Source organism: Lissotriton helveticus, chromosome 7, assembly GCF_964261635.1.
Source record: "Lissotriton helveticus chromosome 7, aLisHel1.1, whole genome shotgun sequence".
Classification (NCBI taxonomy): domain Eukaryota; kingdom Metazoa; phylum Chordata; class Amphibia; order Caudata; family Salamandridae; genus Lissotriton; species Lissotriton helveticus.
The window spans coordinates 429,375,948-429,401,542 of record NC_136068.1 but is presented as its reverse complement, the minus strand read 5'-3'; the positions used below and the strand labels follow the sequence as shown (position 1 = coordinate 429,401,542).

Below are 25,595 nucleotides of genomic sequence, written 5' to 3'. Positions count from 1 at the left end.
AGAAGTCGGTCCGTTACTTTTAATCGATTGAATTTCGCTCGCCAAGGGTTGAACACTAGAGGTAATGACTTCAGGGAGTTTTCCCACCTCTCCCAGGGTTTTTCCAAGTAAACCTTCCAGTTTAGATACCTCAGCGGATAGTTTATCAATTTTACTTATCAAAGGTTTAACTATCCCTTTGATTTTTGTGTCCATCAAACTGCAGAATTTCTGAAATTGAGCATTAGAGAAGGTCACATAAGTTTCATCAGACGAGTCGTCCGCCTCCTCATCAGAATTTTTCCTTGGTGGCGAAGCTATTTTATTTTTGGCTGACCTTAGTCCCCCCCCGTTTTTGTATAACTTTCCTCTTGCCCCCTGTAACCCTCGGTGCTGGAATAGGAACAGGTTTTACAATGATGGACTTGCTGGATGAAGCGGTCACAGTCACTACTTCATGTTCATTATTATCTGCAGTACTGGCTACTATACCACTGGGCTGGATAGTAACAGAGTCCTGAGCAGAAGCATGCGCCTCCCCAGAGAGACTACTATTTAGCAGATCGAAGGAATCCTCGGTCTCTTTATCTAATAGTGGCGATTGCGTGGATGAATCTAAGCCCAATGAAGACCTTCTGTCGCTATTTATCCTAGTCACTTTTTGGACTAGGTAGTTCTCCATGGTGTTTGTAACGGGTTAACTTCCTACCAGGCATGTATGCAATAATATACTGACGTAGTGCTGAGTCAAAGCTCAAATCAAAATGAGGGGTAATAAATGTACCTGTGAGCCAATGATTCCGGATTGCAGCAATCCTCAGCAGGCCTATCAGAAGGGGTTCAGAGTCCCTGGCCCAACCCGACCTTGGCCGACCTCGGACGGCCTCAGACGGCCCGCCCTTTGCCCGGGCTTCGTCCTGGCGTCCCGCTCGCGTCCCGCGAAGCGGGTGTCAGCGGCGCTTTTGTGTGCCTCCTGGCGCCCTCGCGTCGTTAGAAAGCGCGCCGCCGCGTAGGCTGCCGGGAGTTGAAGTCCCGGAGCGGCGGCGCGTGTGGACTGCTTGCAAATGACTCTCTGCAGTGGCGGTTTGAGTCCAGGTGCCCTCGCGACCCCAAAGGAATGCTCCTGGCTGTGGCGGCGTTTGCAGCGTCAAGCAGGTAGGTTTAGAGTGTCTCCCCCGCTCTGCCGGTGTCAGCGGCGCTTTTGTGCGCCTCCTGGCGCCCTCGCGTCGTTAGAAAGCGCGCCGCCGCGTAGGCTGCCGGGAGTTGAAGTCCTGGAGCGGCGGCGCGTGTGGACTGCTTGCAAATGACTCTCGGCGGTGGCGGTTTGAGTCCGGGTGCCCTCGCGACCCCAAAGGAATGCTCCTGGCTGTGGCGGCATTTGCAGCGTCAAGCAGGTAGGTTTAGAGTGTCTCTAAATACATAATCGCACCGGTTCGGTAAATACATAATCGCACCGATTCGGTAATACTTACTGAGTAATTACCTACATAGCATTTACCGATTCTAAAATACAGAATCTGTAACATTCTGTGTTTTAGAATCGGTAAATGTAGTTTACCTACATCTAGCCCTGAGTCTTTACTGCAAGGCAAGCGAGCGCAGCAATTTGGTTACCAGCCGCTTGTGTCTGCAATCAGGAATACCACTTCGATTCTTCTGTGGGCCCGCAAAACACCATGCCGGCAGCATTCATGGCGACTCAGCCGGTCTGCACAGACTGGACTATGGTGTACTGCTCTGGTGGTGGGCTATTGAGCCTGAAACCACTCTGACCAGAGGCGCCACGGTCGGTTCAGTCACTCTCAGCTGGCCACTATTGGCAGCAAGCTGCCTGTGCTGCTGTACACTGACTGTACCCGGTGGTGACCAGACTGGCCTTAAGCTGCAAGATGACACGTAAATAAAAAATGTTACGTAGACGAGCAAGGGGCGTTTATTTTGCTACCATATGGGAGAGGCACCGTCTTCAGTACACCTGACTAATGTAAGTTAAAAAGTAGTCCCGAAACAATGACTACAATAACCACTGCGTATTTTCAACAGTGGTTGGAGCCGTTGCTCGGGCAGGCTTTAAAGAGGAAGAGGCATGACCCAGACATGCCCTTGGCAAATGGGAAGCCCGCAAAATGAAAGGACTATGGGTACAGCCATTGGCAAGAATATGGGTGGGCAGAAACACACAATGTAGATACTCCATGTCTTGGTTCAAGACTGCGCATGAGCGCCGTCTTAGAGCTGAGACCTAAAAAGGTACTGATACATAGCCCCGGATATTATTTTGAAGTTGTCCTGTTTTATACCTTACTTTTGGAAGTTAGAAGTAAGCGAGTTTCTTGTGAGCAAAACATAATTTCCGTTCTTGGGTGGCCTGATGGCAGTCAAATATTTTTGTTCAATAAGATGAGCCTCTTGTTGAAATTGACTTATGTAGAACTATTTTTGTGGACTAGATTGAGTCTCTAGAGGGCATGTGATCAACTGGAGACATTGTTGGCATTATTTAAAATGGGCCTTGTTACTTTGCCATGCCAGTCAGACAACTCTCAGGAAGAGTAAAGTGGAGGCCTAATTATCTTGAAGCATACAGAAGGATGAGCATAATTTATGGTAGAGGGTTCCGTATACAGTGCAAAATGTATTGCATCACTGGAGAATTAAGAATAAAAATAGACCTTTGTGAAAAATCCAACTGAATTGTTCAGTGAAATGGCAACTAAGATGGCAATGATGTCAAGTGTGAAGTCAATATTTTGAGTTCTGGATAGGTTCAAGAATGCAAATAATGTTTGAAAGACTGGATAAAAGGCCTTAAGGTTGCCGTACATTTTTCATATTTTGAAAATAGTTAAGAACATAAAGAAATTCTGTGAGATGAGAGGGTGCAGAAATTAGTAACGAATTACATGGTCAGAATTTTCCATCTAAAAATGAAAGCTATCAACTCAATGTAAAATAAGTTCTGGTTACATTAGGAGAGCTGAAGAACTTGGAGCTTGATTTAGATATCGGTGGTGGGTGGTGACGGATATCCCATCTGCCAAAATATAAATCCTATGAGATTTATAGTTCTATGCACAGGTTATCCATCGCCATTGTGACAGAGTAACCCGTCCGCTGATACCTAAAGCAGACCATTAGTCTTTTATGCATAGTTGTAATTATCTTCCTGACCATTTCAATAGGCTGGTTTAGGAGGAATATTGATTACTACATTATCTGAACTAAAATCATTAGGGTTGTATTAACCACATATTGCTTTCTTGAATACTTTTTAAAATTGAAAATGGTCCCTTCAAAAGTCAAATGGTACTTGTTATTTAATAAATGCAACCATATCAATGAGAAAATCCCCATATGTACTTTGTAATTTCAACAGATGATTTTCGATCCCACAATGAGCAAAAAAAAGAAGAAAAAGAAGAAGCCTTTTATGCTGGATGAAGAAGGAGGAGAACCGCAACCCGAAGAGATGCAGGTCACTGAAATGAAAGAGATTGAGCCAGAGCCTGCAGAGGACAAAGAGGTTGATGCAGACGAGGAGGAATTCCGAAGGAAAGGTGTGTTACTGTCACTGTGGCAATAGTATCCGGGTCCAAGTGAAACTACCCCAGCTAATCACAATATTTCCATCCTCCTAACAATATTTCCATCCTCCTAGTTGAACTATTGAGTACAGCTCTTTTGTGATATTGTCCTTATGTCTAGCTTGACAATGTAGCTGTGCTATACTTGCTGTTAACCTAGTAATGATGTGCCATTTAATTGGTATCTCCCTTAGTCTCTCACCAGTATGCCAGCTTTTCCTTAAGTGTCCGTCCAGCATCACAAACTGCATTCCTCCCTCCAGTTTGCCGTCACTGGAGCTGTACATCTCACCCTTTACTTTTCCTGTGCTTCACTTCCTCCAACTCGTACTGTTCCCTCTTGCCAGTGCTATTTTCCCATTGCTTCACTTATAGTTCCTGCCGCTTGCCAGTCTTTCTTGATGCCTCACTCATAGCAATATTTTGGAGCTCAGACACTTTCAGTCGAGCTACAATCAAAATGTTCGATCTTCTACCCTGGATAACTTTGTTTCCGTGGTTAACTTTTAAATATATATTTTTTACTGTACGGACAGTGTAGGCATTTTTTTTTGTATGCCCCAGTAATGTCAGGTTGAGTTTGGAAAGAGCAGAGTGTACAGATATTATCCACCAAAGCATCAGTTACTCTGTATACCAACATTCCCTTGCACACTCACCCATACACTCTCAGGAAGTATGGAAATGAAGCTTCACGGTTTATTTGCCAGTCTTCTATTAAAAGTAGGATTGATTATCAAACCCAGCAGATCTGCATTAAATTTCTATTGAGTGCGAGCATCGTTTATGCATGCCTGTCTTTTCATGTGTTCTGACATGAAAGGCAGACCTACTGACATTGTGCTTTCCTAATGCTTGTTTTGTTTTTAAAATTTTGCAATCTGACCGTAAAACTGCATAAGCCTTCCTCTACTTTAAGCCATCATCATTATTGCGTGGTAAGTGAAGTACCATACAACATATTGTTTGCAAGCAAGTACCATATAAAACAAGCACTGGCATAGCCAATAGGTCTCGCCTTTGGAACCTTATAAGTATTTAGTTATGCAGTACAATATCCTTGATGAAACAACATCACCTGTTGCATGGCTAAACACTTATAAGGTCCCAAAGGCGAGACCTATTGGCTATGCCAATGTTTGTTTATAGAGTGGGCGAACAAATGGCTCATTTTCCCTGTCTCTCAACGTCCGATACAACTGGCGGTGAGGGACAGTGCAGCTGTTCAGTGACCACCACGCCATGAGAGAACTCTCATGGCAAGGGGATTTCTTTTTTTTTTTTTTGTGTTGAAAAAGAAAAGCCTGCTTCTTATTTTTTATTGTTGAAAAATAAAACTTCAAAGGTTGCAGTAAATAGCGCCATCATATTGATGGAGCAGTCTGTCAAACTTTCGAAGCATTTTCAGGAACTGCTGTGATGGCGTTTCCTTTAAATGCAAAACAATTGGCCACCTCTGTTTGGCTCGTGGGTACTCCCTTAGGGCAATGGAGAACTGTACAGCCTCCTGGCCGACCTCATGAGAGAAGCATGATGAGAGGGGAGCTCTCATCTGGAGCCCGCCCATGCTAGATATGGGGTAATAAAAGAGCTGGGAGTAACATAGTGTCATGAGACCTCATTCATGCCAGGTTTTGCAGTGGGGCTAATGATAAAGGCACGATACTTGCAATCGGGCTAGTAAAACACACACAGTACCTAGAACGGGGCTAGTGATTCGGGGCATTGTGAATCCGATGTGGCTAATGATTTATGGGTTTGGTACCGGCTCACTAGGTTACAAGGAGCCTAATTCTGTGACATTTCAAATTATTATAGGCTGGGCACGTAGATTTTTCCAAGCCAGAGTGTGATGAGGAAATGTAATAAAAAATAAAAACATCTGAGTTTTTTTCTTTTGTTTTGATTGTGCCGTGTCCGGCCACCCCCTCATTGTGCTTTGGGGGTAAGGGGCAATTGGGAAGAGTTGTGCTTCGGGTTGTTCAGCTCTCAGATAGCAGGGTTGGGTTTACTTGAAGATTAATTGCTGCTCTCGGATATCAAAGGCAGAGGTAAAAGGAATCATCCCGCAGTAATGATAGCCTTGGCGGGTTTAGTCTTCCTCTGCAGGTGTCCCCGCTGAACAAAGGGCGCCCCTGACACCCCCAGCCCCATCCGTCACGGCCTGCGTCATTAAAGTCTCAGAGAGGGCTAGGCCAGGGTAGGGCGCGCCTCAGCAACGGATAGTGCGCCAAAGCTAGGTTGTAGGGCTTTACTTTCAAGAGTGACACCGGTGCAATGGCACCGGGGCCCAAGGGTGGGGGGCGCAAGTGTACAAGCAAATATGAGGTCCATTTCACACCATCATGTGGTATGAGCCCAGGTCGCCTGTGAGTTTGTGAATTCGTGTGAGTTGTGAAGGGGCTTGATGTACCTGCATGCATCTTTAAAGTAAATCTACGGTGTTTTTCCGGTGCTTTTTCTGTGGAATGATTTTAATTGTGACTCACCTCGGTCCCTTGGCCTCAGGGTGGTGCTGTGAAGGGACCTCGGGGTGGTGCTGTGAAGGGACTTCAGGGTGGTGCTGTGAAGTGACGAGGAGGTATCATTGTATAAAGACCTCTACAGCAAGTAAAGTGGCGCAGAGACACGCAGGCCTGCAGCCACTGATTAAAGTGTTAGAAAAGATCCTTTAAGCCTTTCGGCAAGGCACGAGATTTTTACACCTAGGGAAAATAAAGAATGAATAAAGATCTGCTCTGCCTACGCCAGACACCAGTCACTACAATACACACAAGTTGTGAATGAAAGAAGGGACAGAGAGGAGGAAAGGTGGGAGGGAACACGGCCTGGGGGAAGCTGGCGGGGAGGGGGGAGGAGAAATGCAAGTAAGGCTGTGTGCGGGGAGAGAGAGGGGAGGTGCTGGAGCTGGGGAACAGATGGCCGTGAAAGTTTATGGCCCAAAAGCGCGTGCCTGTGGCCACGTGAACTCGAAGAAAACCGCTCGAAAAAACCCTTGGTTTCACGAGTATTTTGAGCACTTGAATTCTCGCTCCGATGCATGCGCATTGATAGGTTGCGAGACCTAAAAACAGGACCAGTGTACCCACTACATACTGCATAAGTAGCACATTCAGTATTAGTGTACGGGTTATAGTTATTTGCGTATTACTTCCAGTTGTCCTCCGTCGGCACAAGCATGAGGTGGTGTTAATACCTTGAGGGCTAGCTTTGCAGTCTCAGCCATCATATCTCGTGGACTTAAGGGGCCCACAGCGCCTTCATTATTACCACTCCCTCAAACTGGCGACTTCACACTGTCCACATGACTATCTTTTTCCAGGGTTTGAATTACACTCAACTCAAAAGATGTCTTATCGCCTACGTTTTTGTGGTGTCCTTATTTAAGCATCCTTGTAGTTGATTATGCCTAAGATGCTCTCATATCGTTAGAGTGGAAAATGCTTGGCAAAAGTGATGTGTATATATTGCTTGTAATTGAAATTGATAATATCCGTAAGCCAGTGTTTTATTGTGGACCTAGGACCCCGACCTCAGCCCATTTTTTTCCAATCCGGGATCTAGGGCAATCACCCATGTCGACTTCAAATCTAAGGACCTTCTCAGGGTGTTCTTTTAGCATCAGCCGTGCTAGCGTCCTGCCTGAACACTCCCCATCTCTATACTGTGTGACCACTGCATATTTACCTAAGAATTCATCTTTCCTGTGTTCCCACTCCAAGGCCTTCCCGAATGCAATTTGTGCAGTTTCTGTATGATCTTCTCATTTTCAGTGTGATCTGAAACTAAAACCACAGATCTTAATCTTGAGGCTCCACAGCATGATGAATATGGACGGAAGAATACCAAATTGCTTGGATTTGCAGACCGTCATAATATAAAATCTTTGAAAGTTTTCCACACCATGCCTTTGCTGGGCTTGGAATGAGTATTAAAACAATATATTCAACCATTTTCTGTTTTATTTGAACTGTAAACTGCATCTTGCAGTGCCTCTGAGGAAGTGTGCAAAAACACTACTGCCTATTTGAAGGTATCAGAACCGACAGTATCACAAGTGAGTGATCAAATATTGTAGGTGGCAGAAAGTACAAGTCCTCAACTCATGAGCATGCATCCCACCCAAGGAGCCAGTTAATCCAAGAAGCTGCATCATGCATAATGGAATATTAGATTTACTTCTTGGCAGATGGGGTTCACTGCTGCCAGCTACCTGTCAACCTTTGTTGCTGAATAAGTATGAATGAAGTCTTGCAAGTGACTGGGACCCAGAGTTGGAGTTGCCGTGCAAAGTGCCAATTACAGCTTTGAATTTCCCGTCGCAGTGTGTCCAATCTTGCTTTACTGTGGCTATATCCTCTATATAAATAGGGAATAAGAATGTATGAGAAGCTATGGTCATTGATATTGAGTTGTATGTGTTTACTAATGTGAAATGGCTATTTCCCATTCTACTTTTGTACAATGTAGGAGAGTAGGGTCTGCAATCCTATGATCACCCAGATTTTTGCTTTTTGATGCACTGGTTTACGACTTTCCCTGGCTGTGGGCCTGCTAATCAGACCCACAGCCTAGCTGTTCTCTCTATCCAAATTGTACTTAGGTACTGAATTGGCACTGGGCCCTCCAAGTCCCTGTACCCAGGGCTGAGGTGCACCCAGAAGTCTCCCAGGGGCTGAAGCATGTATTGTGCCACCCCTGGATTGACTAAAACTGACACAACTGGCTGCACGACAGCTGGGGCAAGGTGGTGTACTCACCCTTTGCTGTAGATATAGTATACCTATATCTAACCCTAAAATGGACACATAGATCTCCTATCAGTCACTCCTATGGCAGGCCTTAACAATCCTGAAGGCAGAGTGCTTGGAATCGTGTGAGATGGTGCTCTGGCATGAGCTGAGCCTGTCTGCGGCTTTCGGGATCCATCCCTTAGCCGTTTCTATGATATCGCATACCATATACTCTTAAGTGCATTATAATCCTCGCGGTTATGTGCCAACTCTGGTATCGCTTTATCAAAACATGTCGAGTAAGGTGTCATACGAATTGGAATACTAACCCCTCGCCAATTCTGGCGACGGGGTTAGCATTCCACCCTTCTAGAGGGACACGACATGTATGTAACCCCTAACCCCGGTTAAAGTCAGACAGAGCCTTAGCATCCACAAAATGGATGCTGCCACCGAGACACAAGTCTGCCCTCCTGCTGCTGGGAGTCCTCCCAGAGCAGGAGATAAGGACAAAGGGTTTCCTGCCAGGGGCGGTGCCAGCACCGTCCCAGACAGGGTTTTGTGTATTGTAGGTAGGCAGGGCTTTAGAGGAAGGTGACTGCACGTGGCACCCCGGTGCTCACTGTGCATAGGCTGGCTGGAACCAGTTCCAGGGTCACTCCAGACCCTGTGCTGGGGAAAAGCCCGCCAAGGAAGTGGGTGTAACCACCCCCCTCCTAGTCCCACCCATAGGGCAGGACTTAGTCGCGTGCCAGCCCCTTTTTACAGGATAAAGGTAGAGACTGGCCCCCTTCCAAATCAGATCATCTTTGAATCCTGAAACTACTTTCCACGAAAGGAACTCAAGACTTCTTCCTAAGATTTCTCCCTTGTGACTAAGGAGTAGTCACCCTGCATCCGCAGGCACCATCTACAGAACACTGCGGTCTGCTGCAAGTCCTTCCTCCGGAATCCGACTGTCCAGCTCGACGAGAACTGGCACCTCTGACCTCTACCTGCATCATCAGTCACGCTGAGATTCGTGGGTGTGACGAGACCTCGAGGGACCGGCCATCTTCAAGACTGCACGACTTCTGAACAACAAGCCCGCCGAGTGAATTCCTGGTGAGTGCTTTGGGGTCCGAGAAGCCCCCACCCTGAGCAGCTCCAGCACCGAAGAGCAGCCCCCCAGCATCTCCACGATCTGCGTGGGGCCCTTCTGCTTTTTGCTGCTCACCGCGTTGTTTGGCTACTAGCCCGCTGGCTTGTGGCCTTCCTGACGACGCCCGACGACATTTCTGCTGCTGGTCTGGTTGCTCCAGACTGGCCCTTGCTTCCCTCCATCGGAGAAGTACCCTGGACCCTCCTGGTCCACTCAAGACGCCATTTTAGGTCCACCGCGTGGGCCTTGCATTTGCCAAGACTTGTTGCCCAATCCTGGGTCCAGCGACGTCGACAGCAAGAACCTTCGTGGGACAGCTCGCACCTCCATCCTGGTCGCCGACAACGCCTCCTGGTCCGAGAGACTGCAGAGCCCAGCAGCGCCCACTCACCTGACTGCGGTGACTTCGCCCGGTGCCATCCTGGTGCCCACTTAATCACTGGCTAGTGATTCAAGAACTTGGTCCCCTCTGCTTTCAGGTTTTCTTCTTCCTTGATCCAGGCTTGGATCCATCGAACTTTTCTTCACTGGTCGCCTGCCAGCAACTTCTTCCTTCCAGGCTCCTGGTCCGGCAACGAGATCCCCGACGTCTTTTCAGACCTATGCAGCTGCAGCCCCTGGGCTAGGTAACTTCGGCACTTCGGTGTCCCAGCATAGCCTCACTATCCTAGGGTCAGGATCCACTGTCGTTTTCTTCCTACCAGGTCGGGTTCGCCCGTGAACACTAACTTTGCCTTTACTAGCCTCCATAGACTTTGTCCCGCATCCCGCGTGAGAGTGCACACTCTGCACCCGAGTCCCCTGGGTATCCTAGTAGAAATCTAACGATTCCCTAGTCCAGTCCTAGCGATTCCAAAGCCTATTAGAACTGTTACTTACCTGCTAGTAATTCGCATTCCACTTTTAAAGTATATGGTTTTTCGTGCCCCTCGGGCATTTGTGTATAACGTGCTAACTTAAGTATTTTCGTAAGAGTTTTGTTGTGTGCCTAGCACCCTGTCCTCATAAAGAGTACAGGGTTGTTGTGACTCTAATAAATACACTGTTTATTTTCATAACACTTGTGTGGTGTCCTTTCACTGGGTGTTCAAGGGGTAATGTGATGGTAAAACAGCTGGCTTAACACGCCCTCTAGAGTCTTAGCCTTAGACTGCTCGTATCCATGCTACTAGGATAGCTGGTCTATAAGGTTGACTTACAACCAATCATCAATAAGGGTTGTTTGGACTGATATATAGTGATCACTAGAATAGTGAGCACTGCACATCAGGCCAACTTCTCACATACAATGACAGACCTGCCCTACTCTCTAATTGTAGGGGAGCACCCCATGTATCATCATAACCCCTATCCTTGTGTATGTGCTATATAAGGAAAAGAAGCCATGTAACACCCATACCATCCACAGGCAGTTACCTCCATTCCAGGATCTAGATGAGTCTCCAGCAGCAGTGCAACCGGAGTGGTCTCTTTTTAAGTGCACAGTATCACATTGGGGCTTTCTAGTATCCTTTAGTCTCCTTATGTTCAAGTGCCAACACGTACCCCAATAGATTGTTATCCTTTGTCATGTGTTTTTTAGGATTGCACCGTCTGAGCCCCTGCATGCATGAGTGTGGTGTGTAGCTATACATATGTATTTTCAGTGAAAAAACAAAGAGTAAAGTAACATTGTAATTAAGGGACTTTCAGAGACATCATTAACATTTTGAACTAAAGAAAACAGACGGAGTTACCAGTTATGGTTAGTTTTCGCTGGGCCAGTGAGAAGTTGGCCTGGTATATGATGATCACTATTCTAGTGAGCACCTTGCACCAGTCCAAACAACCCTTATGGTGATGGTTGTAAGTCAACCTTTAAGACCAGCTATCCTAGTGGTAGCGTGGACAGAACAGTCTTAGGCTAAAAGACTCTTGAGGGCGTGTAAAGCCAGCTGTTTTACCATATGTAACCCCTTGAATATCAAATGAAAGGACACCACACAGGATATATATAACATATATATGTATTTATTTACTAACACAATCCTCTGAACTCTTTGAGGTTAGAGGCCAAAGCACATACCAAGACACTTAGTTAGAATACGTTAAGTTGCACAACATAGTTAGGCCCTAGGGGCGAAGCAAACCATATACTAAAAGTGGTATAAGTACCACGTCACAAGAAAAGGCCTAGGGCCTAGAGAATCGCTGGGGCTACACTATCTGACCCTTAGGTTAGGAGTAGGAGGCCCACAGGCGGCGCATGCAGTGTCTTTACACACACGCGAGAGTCAATGTTAAGTCAATGGGAACTTAGAGTTTAGAAAAAGGATTTAGGACACTTCCGGTCTAGCTAGAAGGAAACGATTAAAAACCTAGACACTTGGATAGTCAATACCCTTGGGAGCACCGAAGTACTCGCGTTACCTCACCCACAGGAAGCGGGTGCATAGGTGTGAAGATGTGTCGGGTTTCGCCGTTTAAGTCTATGGAGCCTGTGAAGAAAGATGCTGCAGGCGACCAGGAGGAAGATGTCCGGGTGGATCCAAGGATGGATCGAGGATGAAGAAGACCTGAAAGCAGAGGGGACAGAGTCTGGCTCACTAGCCAGTGACCGGGTGTGTGAGAAGTTGGCCTGGTATATGATGATCACTATTCTAGTGAGCACCTTGCACCAGTCCAAACAACCTTATGGTGATGGTTGTAACGTCAGCCTTATAGACAAGCTATCCTAGTGGTAGCATGGACAAAAGCAGTCTTAGGCTAAACTCAAGAGGGCATGTGAAGCCAGCTGTTTTACCATATGCAATCCCTTTAATACCAAATGAAAGGACACCACACAGGTTATATATTCAAAATATATATGTATTTCTTTCTAAAACAACCCTCTGTACTCTTTGAGGACAGAAGCACAAGCGTATGACCAATAACTTAATATCTCATACAATAAGTTGCACAATATGGATAGGCCCTGGTGGCCCGTTAAACCATATACTAAAATAGTGGTATAAGAACCACGTCACGAACAATGGTAAGGCCTAGGGAATCGCTGGGCCTACACTGGACTAACAGTTGTTAGGAGGCAGGAGGCCCACCGGATGCGTGTGCAGTATCTAAACACACACGCGTGCACACATAGAAGTCAATGGGTGCGTAAAGTTAAAGAGTTAGGAGTCTTCCGACTGGACTAGAACTAAACCACTTAAAACTAGAACACTAGGAGAGTCAATCTACACAGGAGTACCGAAGTACCCAAGTTACCTCACCCACAGGACGCGGGTGCATAGGTCCCAAAGTGTTGGGGTTTCGTCGTGGAGTTCTATGGAGACTTGGAGAAAAGATGCTGCAGGAGAAAAGTGTCCGGGTGGATCCAAGGGTGGATCGGAGTCGAGAAGAACCTGAAAGCAGAGGGGACAGTCTGGGTCCCTAGCCAGTGACCAGGATGGAACCAGGAAGGAACCAGGCGATTGTCGTGAAGCTTGTCTCTGCTGCGACGTGGACCTTGGGGCATCGACGATGACCAGGAGCTGGTTGTGGACTGTCCCACGAAGGCTCTCGCTGTCGGCGGTGTCGGTTCTCGAATCGGATTCAACAGGCCTTGGCAAATGCAACCCACGCAGAACTCGAAGATGGCTTCTTAATCAGACCAGCAAGGTCTGATGGGCTGCTCCTTTTCAGGGGAACGAGGCCAGTCTGGAGGAACCAGACCAGCGGTGTAAGTCGAAGGTTTCGTCCTCACAGAGGCCACTAGCCAACGGGCAAGTGACTGGACAGACGCGTCGGGCAGGAAAATGCAAAAGGGCCCCACACAGCACTCGGTGAGTGTGGAGAGGTGATCTCCGGTGCAATTGATGCTCGGGGCTGGGGTTTCTCAAACCCCAATGCACAACTTCGAGGGTGCCTCAGAAGCTGCTCAGAAAGCGTTTCGCTGGCTTTCCAAGATGGCCGGTCCCACGTCTTGCTTCACCTCCACTGGTATCAGCTTTGCTGTGGATCGGGCTGAAGGAAGTCTGGAAGTCGGGCTCTGGGCTCTGGCGGTAGCGTCGAACAAAGCAAACCGTTGAGCGCTTGATGGTGCCTGTTTGCACAGGGTGGCCACTCCTTGGCCACAAGGGAGATTCTTCAGTATCTTCTTGTAAAGTAGATGGTAGAAGGTCCAGAGTTCTGTTTCAAAGTTTCAGTCAGGATAATCTAAAGGCTTGAGACTCAGCTCCTACCTTTATTCCAAATCAAGGGGCTGGATTACCTGCTAGGCCCCTCCTATGGGTGGGACCCACGAAGGGGGTGGTTACACCCCTTTCCCTTTGTCCAGTTTCACGCCAGAGCTGGGGCTGGAGTGCCCCAGCACCGGTTTGAACTGGCCTATGCATGGAGCACCTTGTGTGCCTTAGGCAGTGTCTCATTTCATTCAGCCCTCCCTGCCCCAATACACTATGGCCTGTCTGGGGTGGTGCTAGCACCTCCCAAGACAGGAAACCTATTGTCCAAGCCTCCCTCGCTGGAAGGGCTCCCAGCAGCAGGAGGTTAGACTTGCGTCTGTGGCAGCAGCATCCATTTTGTGATGATGAGGCTCTGGTTAACTTTAACCGGGATTAGTAGGAACAACATGTCTTCTCCCACTAGAAGGGTGGAATGCTACCCCCGTAGCCAGAACTGGCGAGGGGGTAGTATTCCAAAGCATATGACACCTTACATGACATGTTTTGATAAAGTCAAACCAAAGTTAGCAATAACCGCGAGGATTATAATGCACTTAAGAGAATATGGTATGGCAATGTCATAGAACAGCTATAAGGACATGTGGAAAGCAAAACCTGAGCGCACACAAACTTAATATAAAATTATGATAAATTCTTTAGTCTTGATTTCACAACAGCAACGAGGGACGGTTGGTGAATGCAGCAATAATATTTATTGCGCCAGCCGACACGTGTTTCATTGGAGTGGAATGCACTCCAAATCTTCAGGGCTAATTCCAAATGGAAATAACGGGTCGTCCCCCACGACTGGTGATAATTCCAGCCCAGTCCGGGTACAAAGGATCTTCTGATAAGGCGCGTCAATCGAGTGTGGAATGTACTTCGTAGTCAATTTTTGAGGAATAATTTTGCGCTCTATGCGCCAGGAACGATAAGGGCAGTGTTGAGATAAGCAGCCGTGTTGTAGCAGTCCGCGACGAAGCCTCAATCGGTGAAATTAGTCGGCACCGCCCTATCGTTCCGTCTTGCTGTCACGAATATTGCCGCAATATACGTGTCGGCTGGCGCAATAAATATTATTGCTGCATTCACCAACCGTCCCTCGTTGCTGTTGTGAAATCAAGACTAAAGAATTTATCATAATTTTATATTAAGTTTGTGTGCTCAGGTTTTGCTCTCCACAAATTTATATGTATGTGCTTCGCACATCACATTGTTAAGGGGTTGTACAGGTCACCCCTTTCCTAGCAGCACCACTCTAGTACTACCATTGCATAATTCTAACAAATACATGTTGGTGCGCATAGTTTCCCTTCAGCTAAGTACCTGGTCCATTCTTTAAAATAGCTCTAAGGACATGGTTCCGAAAGCTGCAGACAGGCTCAGCTCATGCAAGAGCCTCATCTCACATAAAACCAAGCACTCTGCCTTCAGGATTGTTAAGGCCTGCCATAGGAGTGACTTATAGGTGCATATGTGTCTATACATGAGGGTAGGTATAGTAATACTACACCTAAGCAAGGGGTGATTACACCACCATGCCCCAGCTGAGGGATCAGCCAGTTGTCTGTTTGGATGGCCAGCCAGGTGTGGCATAATACATGCTGCAGCCCCTGGTAGGCCTTGGGTGCACCTATGCCTTGGGTACCTAGGGTACACTACTCGGGGGCTGCTAAGGTGGCCCAATATCCAATTGGAGATGTACCTAGAGTACATGGAGTTCATTTTACGAGTGAGAGCAGATAGCCTGGGGTCCTGATTAGCAGGATCCCAGGCCAACTAAGTAAAAAACCAGCTAAACACAAGGCAAAAATATCTGGGGTAACCATAGTCTGATATCCATCCTCCTACACAACACATCTCCCCCCCCCCCCCCCCCCCCCCCCCCCCCCAACGAAAGGAGATAAGGCTTTCCTTGACCAGGTAAGCCCATATTACCTGAGTGGCCATATAAGGAGGAACCTGCACTGGCATGGTTCTCCCCTGTCTCATGGTCCACTAAGCAATCCCTCACCCTAAGGGTTTCAGAGGGTCTCCACCATAAGGAATCTCTACCTGTGGTGTGTTTTGGCAAAGTAAGAGGCTGGTGTGGGAATGGAGTATTGAAGTGAGGCTCCACTAATGTTGGCTCAGCTTCCTCCAATCACTATCCACCATATATGCCTTTCTTTCAATGACTGAGTTGCACTGTGCTCCCAGGGTCAACCTCTGGCGGCCTACAGCTGGAGGCTGGGTCCCTTCTGTTGGCTCACTGGAGGGACAGGTCAGGTTTGGGGCCCTTTGGTCCCATGTTTGGCTCCATTTGGTCCCAAATTTGGCTGTGCCCAACAGAGTCCCTCTGGGGGAGGTTCCTAACTAGGTGTAAGGGAGACCCCTCAGGAGTGTTTGGAATTTTCACCTGGCTAGGGTTTCTAGCTGTGGTGCCCCTAATCTGCTGATGGGGGTGTTCCTGTGGACAGGGGACCCTTTGGGGTCCACTGGCCTCCCTGACCTTTACAGCCCTGGGCTGACTGAGGCAGGGTAGAGAGGGGCAGGGTACCTGCTCCAGACTGGGTCCCACTTTGGAAGGGTCCACTGACATCAGAGGCTCTGTCAGGCCAGGCCTGGCTACCTCTGGGGCAGTTTGTTCACAAGGGGTGAACCCCAATGCTCTCTGAGTGGAGTGATCCATAGTTTCCGGCTTCACAACACTAAAATCTGTTTGTTTGGGCTGTGACCATCACAGCCCTTCCAACCTCTTTAGGAAGGAATTCTGCTTGAGCTGGGGCTGTAGCCATCACAGCCCCACTAACCTTTTCTGGAAGGCCTACCATTTTGCAATGGGTTTCTTGTTCTACCTCAGCACAGGCTGAGATCTTTAGATCATTCCCCAGTAGACCATCTACAGGCAAGTTTGTAGACACTGCCACTCTCTTAGGGCTGTGACACCTCCCCAGCTGAGATTTACTACTGCCATGGGATGATCTTTCTGCACTCCATCAATGTTAAGTCATCTGATAGGTGAACCCAGGTAAAAGTTGTCCTGAGGGGACTAGACTGTCAGTCACCATAGTGATGCTAGCCCCTGTGTCTCTGTGGGCTTCAACTTTCTGGCCATTGATGTGGGGCTCCTGTCTGTACTTGCCCAAAGTGTTGGGACAAGCAGTGAAGTTGGCAAACCCCATGCCATTTTCACAGACAAGAGTAGCTGTGGAAGGGGACCTGGTTAGGCCAGAGTCCACCTGAGTTCCCAAAGTAAACCCAGCCAAATTCTTGGGGGCACTCCCACCACCTGGGGGATTACTACTAACAGTAACAGGAGGTCTGGGAGTATTACTTGGGGGAATGTTTTCCTTATTGTTGGCCCTTGGGCAACTGCTGTCAGTTTTCAAGTGGCCAGGCTGTTTACGGACATGGCAATAAGGTTTCCTTTGGTTAGAGGAAGTGTTTTGGGACCCACCTACACCATTGGAGTTTTGGTGCCCTGTGGAGGACTTGTCTTTTGATTTATATCCACCTTTCTCTTGAGGCTTGGTAGAATCTTTCTTCTGGTCACAACCCTGATTTTTAGGCCTAATCCTAGTTCTGACCCATTTGTCTGCCTTCTTACCCAATTCTTGTGGAGAGGTCAGATCGGAGTCCACCAGGTGCTGGTGTAGAAGCTGGTTTTGACAATTACTAAGGATCTGCTCACTCTAAATCAAATTATACAATCCTGTTAAGTCCTGTACTTTGCTGCCCCATAACCAGCCCTCCAGAGCCTTAGTAGCACAATCCACAAAATCAGTCCAGTCCTGAGTCTGTCTTCTGGGTATCCCTGAACATCCACCTGTATTGTTCAGTGGTTAAGCCAAACCCATCAATCTGAGCACTCTTCAGGACAGTGTAATTGTTAGCATCCTCATAACTAACTGTGAGGAGCTTATCTCTACCTTTTTCTGAAAAGGAGAGCCATAAGATTGCTGCCCACTGACTTTGGGGTACCTGCTGTACTTTGCAGGCCCTCTCCATAGCAGTTATCCATTTGTGGATAATCACTCACCGTATTGATCCGCCTTAACACGGTTACACTCGCCCCACCCATATTTCTACAAGATAGCCACCCCTCTTGTAGTCGACCCTTGCGTGTACAACACAAAAGTTCCAAACCCAGATCTTTTAGCCACGTCCTATTGTTCCAAGCAATATGTTTCTTGAACACATACCAGTTCTACCCTCATTGTTTTGAGGATCTGAGCCATAATTCCTTTTTTCTATTATTCAGACTACATACATACTGTTAGACCTGACACCTTTGGCGTGGTTCTTCCCCCCATCTTTTTGCCTCTGACTCATGTGTTTTGATGCTGTGCTGGATTTCGTTTTTGCTGATTTAGATGCTTTGGACACTCTGCCACTGCTGATCAGTGTCAGAGTGTAAGTGCTCCCTCTGTAAATTGCCATATTAATTGAATATACCTGATTGGCATATTTGTATCACCATGGAGTCCCTAGTAAAGTGCACTGTGTGTGCCAGGGCTGGTGATGACAGATGCTACTAGTGGGCCTGCAGCGCAGATTGCGCCACCCACATGAGTAGCTTTAAAATGGTGACTCGGGCCTGCCAGCGCGGGGCCTGTGTGCAGTCAGAGACTGCCTGTCACCCTGGCCAGTGTCTCCACTGGCTGGGCCTAACCCTTCCCTGTCTGTGCACATCAGTCACCCCTATGGAAGGCTCAAGGTACCCCCCTGGGCAGGGTGCAGTGTATGGATAAGGTAGAGCATGTACTAGTGCAGGTCACATGCTCTGGTAGTGGGCTGCAGCAATTTTATGTGCTCACTGCTGTAAGGCCCTCTTGCTCCATAGAGTAACATGGAGGAGGCTGGGCCCATGTGATACCAGCCTATCTTCCCATAGGAACAAGATGGGACATAAGTGAAAGATATCCCTGAACTCAGAATTTAATGACATCTTTTAGTGAAGGGTGTTTTTAAATCCTGTGTTGGAGAATAGCACTTTTAGAAAGTGGCTGTTCTCTTGTCTAAACCTTTCTGTGTGCCTGGGTTTGTGGAATGCCTGTCTGGTCTGGATGTGACAGGGGGGTTGCAGAGCCCCCAGAGGAGAGGGTCGGAGCCAGCCCGGGGACGAAAGGGCACATCTGCCTGCCCGGGAGGTGGGAGGTAGAAACGCCTGATAAGTGCTGGGCTGTGCCTGCCTCCCCATGCTAGCTCCCTCCTGCCGGTCAACTGACACCTCTGACCCTGAAGCTGACAGGAAGAAGAAAACCAGAGACACCTCAGTGCTCCGCAACCGCCAGAACTGGTTTAGACTGGACCCAGGGCCCCCTTGCACAAAGACTTCAAAGGACTTCAAAGACATTGAGGGGTATAAGGAAAGGACCCCTGACTACAGAAGTTTAGATTTTGAAATTCTACAAGCAAGAAGGAACCTCGGCTGGAAGGAGGACGGCTGGAGAACTAAAGGAAGATTGCCTTGCTGTGTGCTCTAAGGGCTGACCTGTTCTGCTGTCTAACTGGAAGCTGAGGAGGAGAAAGGGACTTTGCTGTGTGCTGTGACCCTGCCTGCTTGAAACTGCCAAGACTTTTCTGTGTGCTGTCTGCAACTTGAATCTCCAAGGGCCTGAGAAGAGCTGGCCCCCTGTCTGCAACCCAGGGACATAAAGGTTGTCACCGCCGCTGCCCGGGGGCCAGGAATACCCCCCCAAGATCGCCGATCGTTGGGGAGCTGAAGCGGCGAAGAACAAAGCCGCCGTGCTCCCATTGGCTGAGGGAGCCGAGCCCCCTCACTAACGCCGCGACGTGATTGGCCCGTGCGGCGCAGCGTCATTGGTGGTGGTGGGCCGTGATGGGCCGAAGGAGCGGAGCATCATCATTTGCCTGCCCCGGGAGCCGCTCTGCCGTTGGCTGACTCCCGGGCGTGTGTGGAGGCTCGTCCTCGGCACAGCGACCTGATTGGCCCAGCGGAGGAGCTGCTGCGCAGACCCCGGAATTGCCGTGCGATACCTGGCGGGACCGGGAAAGACAGACCTGACCTCGCCGAGGGATTGTGGAAGTGCCCCAGCCCCCGGCCTGCCGTCTCTGCTCCCCGCCGCTCCCTGGAAGACTGAGAGCGGAGCGGAGAGCTGGCTGAGGCGGCCGGCCCTGAGCGTAAGTGAGCGCTGTGGGGCGAGGCGCGCCTGAGGCCGGAAAGACGTGCCGGGTGGAAGGAAAGGAGTCCCAGCATTCGGGTGAGACGCGCCAATAGCGCGAAGGGCCCCTGGCTATAGGGGTTGATTCCCTCGGATAATTTTATCGTTGGGCATTGTTTTCCTTGCTCTTTTTTAGAGCTAATTGAGTAGAAATCAGTGGCATTATTTTTAACTACTGATTTGAGAGACTTGAAACTGGTTTTGTTCTGGAAACTGCCTATTTACAAGTACCATCATAAAGATTAAGTGCAACCCTTAAGACAACATGCACCATTTTTCTAAAGAAGTGATTATCATGCAACTGTTCATTTACTTGCTGAAACCAGATAAAGCTATATATTTTTATAAAATATACTTACCTGTGTGGTCTGTTTGTGGTGGATTGGGGATTATTGTTGTGTTAAGTGCAAATGTTATCCACATTGCCTCTGTTTAGCCTAGACTGCTCGCGCCATGCTACCTAGAGGGTGAGCAGGGGTTATCTCAGAGGGTCATTCCTTCACCCTGACTAGAAGCAAGGGTCCCTACTTGGTCTAAGGTTCTTGCCTCTGCCAACTAGAGACCCCCGGTTCTAACACATACCATGAGCAAACGGCGAATTTACCATCCTTCCCCAAAAATTGTTTTATCGTAACTGAAAACCCCCAGTTTCCATCCCAACATGTTAATATATATGATAATTGCTGCCGCTAAAGACTCAAAAAAGCAGAATGTAACTGAGATACATTTATTGGACCATACCTTACTCACTTTCAAGTGCACCCACCCCAACACTGTTCCTTACGTTCCTTGCCCCAGCGCCCCCCCCGCACCCCCAATCCCTACTACCACCCCTAACCCCCCACCTTCCCCTGAACCCACCCAAATGAGGCAAAGGGACTGAATAGTCCCTATTGGTGATGGAGAGAAAGGAGTGAGTGCCCTCCCGCCCCCCCGTCCCCCTGAATAAACACCGAAATAAGGTATCGTGGAGGAAGCTTCCAATGCTACCACAGCAGCACATAATCCCTTAGAGTCCCCAAAAATTCCTTTGTGACTATCTCCGTGGTAAAGAATAGGGTTCTTTCTTTATAGATAACTTTGAGCTTGGAGGGGTTTAATAAGAAAGCTTGCGCCCCTTTCACTTGGAATGGTGTAATAAGTTGACGTCAGGGCGCACAATAAACTCACAACCCTTAGCTTTCCGCTTGCAGTCAGGCCGTGTTAGATCATATAAGTGCTCGCGGAGTAGGAAATTGCTCAAACAGATCAGAATTGCCCTTGGCTTGGCCTCTGCCCCTCTGGCACCCCCCGCACCTGAAAAGGACATCTGCACCCTTTGGAGCTCGAACTCCCATTTCCTCTTGGTTAACTCGGGAAAAGCTTCAGCACATAATTCAATTACAAACTGACGAATGTCTTTCCCTTCTAATCCTTCGGGAATGCCCAATATACGCAAATTGTTTCTCCTTGACCTATTTTCAATGTCAATTAGTTTCCAATTTGTCATCACGGATCGAATGAAGGGCGGACACGTCAGCCTTCTGCGAAGAAAAATCCTCCTCCATTGAGGAAATTCTTCCCTCTGCTTCTCCAATTCTTTCTGACAACTCGGTACACAATTTAGCCACGCGCCGCACTCTATTCTGTAATTTACGCACTGCGCCCTAGACCCGCAGGCTTTCCGCCTTAGTCTCCTCTTGGTGCGACATGATAGCCTGGTATATCATAGTGAGTGTAATATCATTATCAGTTTCTTCAAAGTTAGGACCCGGGCCCCCTCTGTCATTTGTCCCACCTGCATGAGCTGTGAAGGAGTCTAAAATTGGGGACCCATCATTGCTTGTTAACCGCCCTGGCATTGACTCCAAATAGATGAGGCACCTCGTGCTTTTCGAACTGTATTTTATCCCCCTGACAGTAACAAGCTGTTCTCTTCTTCCTCAAGAGGCGCAGAGCTGGCTAGGCTTCTATCATCCGCCCAATCAAGATCCACACTTTTGCCCTCCGAGACAATGGAGACATCGGACATGGAGTAAAATTTCCCCCTTGAGTCATAGGAGATCAGCGCGAGAGGCACTGCAACCGGGTGGTATACACACTGAGGATGGGCTGCTCTTGTTATCAGGTATACAGTCAACTATGCGCTGGAGAGGGACAGTATTCAAAGCGGCAGAATCTGAAGAATCTGAGCCATGAGTAGTATCAGCCTGCTCATTTCCGCTACTTTCACACAGTGGATTCAGTTGGTTACTAGGGGAAAAAGTTGAAGGGGGAGTCTCCGCAGAGTTGATTACCACTTTTACTATACACTCAGAGAAGATGGGATCAGGATTTTTTTTTGTGGAAAATCCCTGCAATTGTTACCTTGGACCCTGCAGGGTCTGCGGCATTTATTTTATTTAAGCAATTTTATATAGCGCGGACTTTACCCGAAGGTGTCAGAGCGCTTCACAGAAGGATCAATAATGATATGGTTCTATCTTGAAGCGAGGGAATTTGACTTGCCACTAGCCGTGCCTGCTTGCACTTTCTCCTCACCTGGCTGAGCCCTGGTCTCCCTCCCGCCGCCGCTGTAGTCATCCTAGCGGCCGCCGAGCGGAGGGAGACTACACCTCCCAGCCTGCCCAGCGACCCGGAAACACTCCAGCGGGGTCACCGCGCCCGGAGGCGCTTGAAATTCGCTGCTCCCTCGGTGGAGCGGGTGTTCTATCTTGAAGCGAGGGAATTTGACTTGCCACTAGCCGTGCCTGCTTGCACTTTCTCCTCACCTGGCTGAGCCCCGGTCTCCCTCCCGCCGCCGCTGTAGTCATCCTAGCGGCCGCCGAGCGGAGGGAGACTACACCTCCCAGCCTGCCCAGCGACCCGGAAACACTCCAGCGGGGTCACCGCGCCCGGAGGCGCTTGAAATTCGCTGCTCCCTCCGCGTCGCGAGCGGGACGCCCGGACAAAGGGCGGGCCGTCTGAGGCCGTCCGAGGTCGGACTAGGTTGGGTTGGGCCTGGGACCCTGCCCGATTTTTATATTCAATTGGTTGCTGTATACTGCCCATTTTGGATGACATTGCCCAGGGCATCCATTACAACTGTTGTGCCCTACGAGAAACTATTGTGCCTTGAGTTATTTGTCCATTTGAACTATGCCTGCGAAAAAGCAAACTACTGTTAATAATACCATTGACAATTATCTTGTTCAAGTTGTGGCTAGAATAAATAGCGACAGGAGATCCTCATTGGGATTAGACTCATCCAACCAATCTCCCTTCGTTGATATAGAGCCAGAGGATCCTTTTGCACAACAATATAGCAGTCCATCTGGTGAAATACATGACTCTCCACGATACAATCTTTATCCAGCCTAGTGGCATTGTTGCTAGCACCGAAGATATTAGTGACAGCGAAGCTGTGACTGTGATATCCACTAACAAAGGGTCCCCAATCCCCCTTGCAGCCCCTGTCCTAGTCCCGAGGATTACAGGGGATAACACAAAGGTTATGTCAAAACGGGAGGGTTTAAGGTCCGCTAAAAATAAAGTTGTAACCCAAACAAGGGAATTAATAGTGGATGATGAGGATGATCTGACTAGTGAGGCCCATGTTACTCTCTCAAATGCTCAATTCAATAAATTATTGATTATGATGGATACAAAAATTAAAGGTATAGTTAAACCTCTGGTCAGTAAAATAGACAAGCTAACCTCTGAGGTTGGTCGGTTGGAAGGTTTACTAGAAAAAACTCTGGTGGAGGTAGGAAAACTCCCGGAAGTTGTTCTGTCTAGGATAGACTCAATTGTGAGCAAATCAGCCTCGGTAGAAAAAAGTGGATTTATCCCTATCCCTGCGCCAAATCCATCAATGGCTGCACAGATTAACTCCTCAGGTGGTGCTTCAGATGTTATACTCCCCGCTCCCATTATTGGTGATTCTAACGCTGAGAAAGGGACTTTTGAGCTTGTAGTTGAAGCCTCCCCATTGGTTCTTGTCCTTGCCAATGTTCCCCCATTGGCACAAGGAGAACACGAATCAACAGCATCCCTAATAAATAAATCATTATCATGGCTGACCAATAATATGGTAATTTCTCCCTGGGGAAAGCAGCAACTCTCGGAAGAGCTTGTAAATGCGAGAAGGGTTCAGTGGATCGGGGATAGGGTCAAAAAGTTCAAGGGGGAGTGTGCTGTTCTTCACTTCTCAGATCCTGGGGTTTTGCCAAACATCTTGCCCAACATCTTACCCCCACAGCGAAGAGCAACTTCAATTGTTCCACTGACTTTGGATTTTTTCTACCCTAGGAAGGGAAGCGGACCGAACTCAAGTATTCTAAGAACCAAATGGAATGTTGTTACTAAAAGGGGGAGGATGGATGCTGGCTCTACTGGGTGGGGATTGGGTTTGGAAAATAGATTCTCTGCTCTCTCTAACCTGGATGCCTGCAACTGACAATCATTTAACCATAATTCTATGTTGCAAATTTCCTGTGATGTATGTACCACTGGGGAGACCGGTTACTCAGTTGAAGCTCGAACTAAGGGGCCCCTCTCTGAGGTTACAGCTGGACTAACTAAAGAAAATGTAAACTGCAACGACATTGTTGATACGGTGTTGAATGGGTTTGTTTCTAGTCCAAATTCTGTCATGGTAACCAATACGGGGAATCTACTGTCTTGGAATGTGGCTGGGCTATGTTCCAAGTTGGATTGTGCAGACTGGTTTGAATTTATAAGCAAGTACGATATTTGTATTTTCCAAGAGACTTGGGCCTGTGACCCTGTTTTTGCTTTGGGGTACTTAAATTTTCATGTTCCAGCCACCAAGGGCCCAAAAGGGCGACCGATGGGGGGCCTTACTTTATGGGTCAGGCAGTCTTTAAAGGTTGTAGTACAAAGTGTGGAGCTTGACCAAAAAGATATCCAACTCATTAGACTCACGAGTGATTTACCTATCTCCATTGATATTTATAACATATATGTTAGAGGAGGAAATATAGGAAAATCTGAGGTTCTCCTGAGCCTCTATAATCTCTTAGAGATACATTCGGCAAGGAAAAATATAATAATTGCAAGCGATTTAAATCGCACGTTTGAACCTCTGATCACTGGTGAGGTCTTACTGGGGGAAGAGGAAGACAAGCAATGGGATATTCCCACATTAGACACTACTCCAGTAACTCGTTGGACTGTGGATATATTGGGTATAAATGCAATGTGCCTTGAACATGGGCTAAGAGCTTTGAATGGCCGCACTAAGTCAGATCGAGTTCCAGCCATGACTTTCAATAATGGGAGAAACAAAAGCCGTATTGATTATGTCATCTGTAGCATATCTATATGGTCATCTGTTAGCGATATGGTAGTAACAGAAAGGCCAGAGAGCGACCATGATCCTTTATGCGTTTCTCTTAAATGGTGGCTGTCCGAAGTTATTCTATCTATTCCCCGAGACGAACTTTTACCACCGTTGATTGTACCAACTAATGATATGCGCAGGTTGAGGTGGTCAGGTGTTAGGACAGACCAGCTGGTCCTAGAAAAAATAGGAGCCGCGACCGACAAGGCTATTGAGGCCTTGGAGTGCGTGGCTGGGACCTCTCTGAGCCATGACGACATAACTAAAGCACACGTGACTCTCTTTAATGAAATAAAATGTTATTTTTTAAAACCCGTAAATAGAAAGAGGGTATGTGCTTATAGAGCTGCTAAGTGGTATAATCATGATTGTAAGGTGGCCCGAATTAATCTGGGAGTTGCGATCAAGAGCAACAACTTGGGGGAAACTCGTTCCGCTAGGAAGCATTATAAAAACTGTATTGCTAAGGCGAAAAGAGACTGGGACG

The 25,595-nt window shown here is 47.9% G+C and overlaps 1 protein-coding gene across 1 annotated transcript in view; it reads left to right on the top strand.

The window, feature by feature from the left end:
• EIF2S2 (eukaryotic translation initiation factor 2 subunit beta) overlaps positions 1 to 25,595 on the top strand; it is a 616,197-nt gene that overhangs the window by 63,958 nt on the left and 526,644 nt on the right. The window contains exon 2 of the mRNA XM_078652324.1: positions 3,356 to 3,536. Coding sequence (XP_078508450.1) covers positions 3,356 to 3,536 — 181 coding nt within the window. The remainder of the gene's footprint in view (positions 1 to 3,355; positions 3,537 to 25,595) is intronic.